General features: G+C 43.7%; 1 protein-coding gene across 1 annotated transcript; it reads left to right on the top strand.

Moving 5' to 3' along the window:
* The first annotated feature begins 4,396 nt into the window (after nucleotides 1-4,396).
* LOC134949955 (olfactory receptor 6B1-like) lies at nucleotides 4,397-5,341 on the top strand. The gene has a single exon (XM_063938638.1). It carries the CDS (start codon nucleotides 4,397-4,399, stop codon nucleotides 5,339-5,341), a length of 945 nt encoding a protein of 314 aa, XP_063794708.1.
* Nucleotides 5,342-6,200: the final 859 nt, after the last annotated feature.

Raw genomic sequence — 6,200 nt, 5'->3', positions numbered from 1 at the left:
AACACTCTCAGGTTCTATCTTCTCACTGTACAGACCACCTGCAGTGTGTGGCTCCAGCATGTCTGCTAAAGAAGGATGCAACTCAGTGGGGTGCCTTCTGCCTACATATATTCTCAATGGCCAGAAGGCATCTTGCAGTACACAAACAAAGGCATGTTTACACAATAGTGGCAGTGCATGCAACCACACATGGCAACATTGAAGAATTGTCTAATAGACATCAAATATATACATATATTTTATTAACACAATACAATGCAAGCAATGTTAAACGCAGTTTGGATGAGAAGGTGTGTCAGGAAGGCTAAAGACCTATTTTGAAGTTCCCGACGAGCCCCTTGTGTTACAGGGAATACCCGTAGGCTGGGGCCCGATACACCAGAGGTAAGTAACACATGTATTTTATCATATCTTGGTGAACTATACATAAATTTTGGGTGAAAATATAATTTAATGATGAAAGCCCAATGGTGTACAGTGTCACAAATATTTTTCAAAACTCTGGACATACAGTGCAAATTTGTCTGAAATCCCTAAAATACTGCAAAACAGAATTATGGTGGTTATTCCGAGTTGTTTGCTCGTTGCTAATTTTAGCAGAATTGCTAATAGGCTAAAATCCATCAGTTCTGTTCATGCGTATGCACAGCAGGGCGCATGTGCTAAGCAATTTTACACAAAACTATGCTATTTTACTCATGGGTGTACAAAGCTTTTCTATCGCTCTGCTGATCGTAGTGTGATCGACAGGAAGTGGGTGTTTCTGGGCGGAAACTGGCCGTTTTCAGGGAGTGTGCTAAAAAATGCAGGCGTGCCAGGTAAAAACGCAGGAGTGGCTGGAGAAACAGAGGAGTGGCTGGCCGGACGCTGGGTGTGTTTGTGACATCAAACCAGGAACTAAACGGACTGAGGTGATCGCAATCTAGGAGTAGGTCTGGAGCTACTCAGAAACTTCAAGGAAATACTTAATAGCAGAATTGCTAATCTTTCGTTAGCAATTCTGCTATGCTAAGATACACTCCCAGAGGGCGGCAGCCTAGCGTGTGCAATGCTGCTAAAAGTAGCTAGCGAGCGAACAACTCGGAATGAGGGCCTATGTGTTTACCGTCTGGCAAGTTGTTACTGCAGAAGGGGTTATAGTGGGAGGGAACGGGTGGAACTGAGTTCCACCACCTGTAATGGAAGGTGAAACTAATTCCACCTCTTCCACGGCCCTGCACAGCAACTCCAGTGCTAGTGTCACTGATGAGCTGCAGTTACCTCCCCCTTCCTCAAGTCCTGGCAGCTCTATGGTCCTCTCCCTGTGGCCTGCCCCTCCTGGTACTCACATAAGCCGTGTCTGTAACATGGCCTTCATCCCCCTCCTTAGGTCCCAGTGGCTTCCCTTTCTGGCACGGCGTATGTGATGTTATGCCATCACCGCTACTGAAGGGAAGAGCCAAGAAGAGAAGCAGGCTTTGTGCATGCTGAAAACAAGGTGAGAGGCGGCTGGAGGGACACAGAAAGGTGGGGAATCTACTGGAGGGACACAGGGCATGGAGCTACTGGAGAGACACAGGGCATGGAGCTACTGGAGGGACACAGGTGGTGAGCTGCTGGAGTGACAGAGGCAGAGATGTTTATAAGGGACACTGCTGTTGGGATTATGTGTATAAGCACCACTACCGTGGGCATTATGTGTAAAAGGCACTACTATTATGGGAATTGTATATTAGGGACACTACTGAGTGATGTAACGTGAATAAGGGGCATTTATGTTTGATGTAATGTGAATAAGGGGCACTACTGTGTGTTGTAACGTGAATAAGGGGCACTACTATATGGGGTAATATGAATGCGGATCACTATGTACGGTGTAATGGGAATAAGAGTGTTCTACTATGTGGCGTAATTTGACTTGGGGGTACTATTGTGTGACAACACCCACCCTTGTGAGATCACACCCCTGTTTTTGCAACCAGGGGGGTTACTCAATCCTAGCACTGGTTCTGGCTCCATCAAATGGGTGGAGGGTAGATGGCGGGGGAAAATGATTTCCACCACATCTCCAGGACCACTTTAAGCACTGTACTGCAGTATTAACAAACCTCAAAGGAATAGCGACCCCCTACAGCCAAATGATCACCAGCAATAGTACAGTAGCATCAGGCTTTATTGCATCATGTAGCTCACCTGATTTACCAGTTGGCCAAAAGATTAGAGATTTCTATCACATCTTTGTGTTGTATCTGTGACGGGGTTGGGAATAATTTGCCAGCGGTCGGGATGCCGGCAATCAGAATACTGACCACAGCATCCCGAAGATCCGAATCCCAACAAAGGATGGTAAGTATACTTACCTTCCCCTTTGGCCCCCTAACCCTCCCACCTCACAGCCTAAACCTAATATCAGGCTAACCCTTGGTGGTGGTGCCTAAACCTACCCACCCTCCCCGCAGCCTAAACCTAACCCTCCTTCCCACATCCTAACCCTCCCGGTGGGGTGCCTAAACCTAACCCCCCCTCTCCGCAGCCTAAACCTAACTTACCGGGGCCGCATCCTAACCCTCCCCCCCCCCCCCCCCCGCAGCTTAAATCTAAACCCCCCCAGGTTTACCTCTCCAGCAGACCGGTGGCTTCTAAATTTGCTATATATTAAGCATTAAAAGCCAGACAGAGGAAGCATCTCATTAAGTCCACGAGGGGCCAGGACATCCAACTTGTGGATCCACCTAGCCTCACATCTCAGAAGTGCTGCACTTCTATCACCTCCTCTAAGTGATAGAGGGATATGAGCTATCATGTGATATTTGATACTGGCTATGTTATGTTTCAAATCAGCCCAATGCCTGGTGACTAGTTGATCGCTTGTCCCAGTAGCCAAATCTTGTCTGATGGCTGAACGGTGTGCCGTCATCCTTTCTTTGAATTTTCTAATGGTTTTCCCAATATAAACAAGCCCACATGGGCATATGATCTGGTAAACTGTATAAGTACTCTCACAAGTAAGGCGGTGTCGAATTTTTATCTTAGTACCCAAGTGAGGATGACAAAACGTGTCACCACTAATAAGATATTTACATGTGGTACACGGACACTTGTAACAGCCTACTCTACCTTGTGCCCAAAAAATTTTTGGCGGTGGTTTACCCTTACCTGAGATATCTGATTTAACCAGAATATCCCTAAGATTACTTGGTCTTGTATAACAAGGCATCAAATCAACGTTATTTAATTTCAGATGTTCATCTGATTTAATGAGGTGCCAATGTTTTTTTGTAATTTTATTAACCGTCTCAGATTGTGAGTGGTACTGGTTGACCCAAGGTAATTTGGTATTCTGTGTGGTTCTTTTTTAGTTAGTAAATCATCCATAGATAGTACTTTCTCTTTATCACAAAGTAAATTTTGTAATTTGTAGCCCCTGGCTACAAATTTGGCAATCAAATCGTCGATCTGGGTCGATGCCATCAAGATGTCATTATTAATTCTCATGATTCTGATCATCTGAGAATATGGCAAGCCATACCTCAGATTCTTAGAGTGGCAACTATTCCAATGAAGGAATGTATTGCAGTCAGTAGGCTTAGTAAAGCCGCCGCGTCTTGAGTCAGCGCCTTGGTTTGTTGCTATGGTGATGGGTGTTGCTAGGACATGACGGCGGGGAGCTGCCACGTCATCAGATGGCGTCCCGCGTTGGCATCCTGGTTTGGCGCCCTAGCGGGCGGATGAATCATCCACAAGTGGTGGGGGATATAAGGTGAGAGTTTGTTGCATTGTTTGTAATCCTGACGACAATCTTTAATGTATTGAAACGTTGATTTTCTATATGGATTGTGGCTGGTTATTTACCCGTATCTACAAGCTGTGAGTGCCGCTGTATACATTCCATGTTTATCCACTGTTGGCTTTGAGGGCGCCGGGCGCCGGTATTTAATTTGTTGGAGTGCCGGACACATTTCCAATATAAATATGTATATATATATATATATATATATATATATGTCTATATACACATGAAGCTTATATAATAATATAGTATGTAAAAATTAACCAAACGTTAATGACATAATGCTGGCCCTTACTATAAAGTGTGGTAGATCCAGCTGACATTTTACAATACATCATCACTATATGGACACATACAACTGGTGTTTGAACACTTTGGAAAATCATCATATCCAGTGGTGGACTTGCCCTATATTGCAGTTATTATAAGCGATACTGGCATGTAGGTGGAAAATCATGTGTTGGATAGCCAAATACACAATCTTTCAGGATTAACATTCAGGGACTGGTTCCAGTTTGGAGAGCCACAGTTTGTCCAAGCCTACATTAGACAATATGAGCTCCTGTTCAACAAAGAGGCAAGCAGGTATCACTTGAAACTAACCACCATTTCTGTGTTCCAGAAATCATGCTGACAGCTGCAAGTGCCAACCAAACTGTAGCAACCGTCTTCATCATCGTGGGATTTGAGACACTACGACATATGGAAATCTTACTCTTTGTGCTTTTCTCTTGCATGTACATACTCACTCTGGGAGCTCATTTTCTCATCATCAGCCTAGTCCTCATGGACAACCATCTTCACAAGCCAATGTACCTACTGTTAGCCAACTTCTCCTTGGTGGAGATTCTCTACACCACGGTGACTATGCCCAAGATGCTGGAAGCCCTATTGACCAGGAACAAGGAGATTTCCTACTCTGGCTGTCTCACCCAGTTCTATTTTTTCTTTGCCTTCGGGGCAGCGGAGAATTGTTTTCTGGTTGTTATGGGCTATGACCGATATGTAGCAATCTGCCGACCACTCCACTACACTACACTGATGACTAAATGGACCATTTTAGGGTTGTCACTTGCTCCATGGATAGTAGGCTTCATAACCGCTGCGTGCCCTGCTCTGTGGATCTCTACCCTCAATTTCTGCTTCCCCAATTACATTGACCACTTCTTCTGTGACTATTCACCACTCTTGATGCTCTCCTGTGAAGACACATCCAGAGGAGAGTTCACCTTTTCCGTGATATCCTGGAGCTTGACGCTCAGTTGCTTCTTTCTCATCTTGATCTCTTATTCCTTCATCATTTCATCTGTCCTAAAGATTCCATCCGTTGAAGGTCAGAAGAAAGCATTTAGTACCTGTGCCTCCCATCTCACAGTAGTATTGATCTTTAATGGCACAATAATATTTATGTACATACGTCCAAATGCCCACGTCAGATTCACACTTGACAAGGTGGTATCGATTTTCTACTGTGTGGTGACTCCGCTCATGAACCCTATGATCTACTGCCTGAGGAACAAAGAGGTTGAGAAGGCTCTGAAAAAAGCATTTCAGAAACAAAGGATCAGATGATGGGAAACAGAATAAGGGGATGGATGTTGGAGATCCAGTTAACTTAAGTTAACTTTCTAACTAGATAAGTTAACTATCCAGCCACTTTACATTTCAAGGTCAAACCTGCTGGAAATCCGCATCTTAGAAAATCTAGCCCTAGGTTTGTCTACTTTGGGAAGTAGGCGCAATAGAGGTTTCCTAGATAATATGTGTAAATAAACTCTAGCTAAATGCAAAGATTCCATATACTGTACTTTCAACAACGCTTTTCGTACCATTGACCGTGCAAAGGGCACCAACTGTCATCAATTGTCAATGGAAGAAATATGTTTTTTTACCATGAACATAGGAAGGATTCTTAACTGTAATGACGGTAAAGCTGTGGAATTCCTTACCACATGGGGTAGTGGTGATAAATTCATAAATTTAAAAAAAAAATTATCATATGCATCTGTGTGTGTACCTAATATATATTAATTGTATTACATTTTGGTCTGCTACCTCTCCATTAGTTGTCAGCATAAAGATGGAAAATTGCGTCCTGTCTGTTGAATATGGTTATCATTATCTGATTTTGTACATAGCAAATTATTTCCCTGGTGACGTAAACTGGCTAGACCCCTTTTTGTTGTTTGCTCTCATTCATTATCAGATTTTCATTCCAACAACCAACTAGTTGAATGGTCCCACATCTAGTGCCACCACTGGTTGGATGGAAGTTGGTCTAGTGTATGGCTAGCTGTAGAGATAGGACTCTGCACATTGGCGTTATTACACTATACACTGGGACTATTAAATTAGTTATCGGGCTCTTAGGCCGAACATTCAGATATTATTTTACCTTATCACAATCAAGCTGTGCAGGTGCACCAATATG

The sequence above is a fragment of the Pseudophryne corroboree genome, chromosome 8, assembly GCF_028390025.1.
Source record: "Pseudophryne corroboree isolate aPseCor3 chromosome 8, aPseCor3.hap2, whole genome shotgun sequence".
In the NCBI taxonomy this organism is placed as follows: Eukaryota; Metazoa; Chordata; class Amphibia; order Anura; family Myobatrachidae; genus Pseudophryne; species Pseudophryne corroboree.
The sequence above is the reverse complement of the archived record's forward strand: the minus strand, read 5'-3'. Positions and strand labels throughout refer to the sequence as shown.

What these genes read in the sequence shown, in the direction of transcription:
- LOC134949955 (XM_063938638.1), top strand. Translation starts at nt 4,397, where the DNA reads ATGCTGACAGCTGCAAGTGCCAACCAAACTGTAGCAACCGTCTTCATC.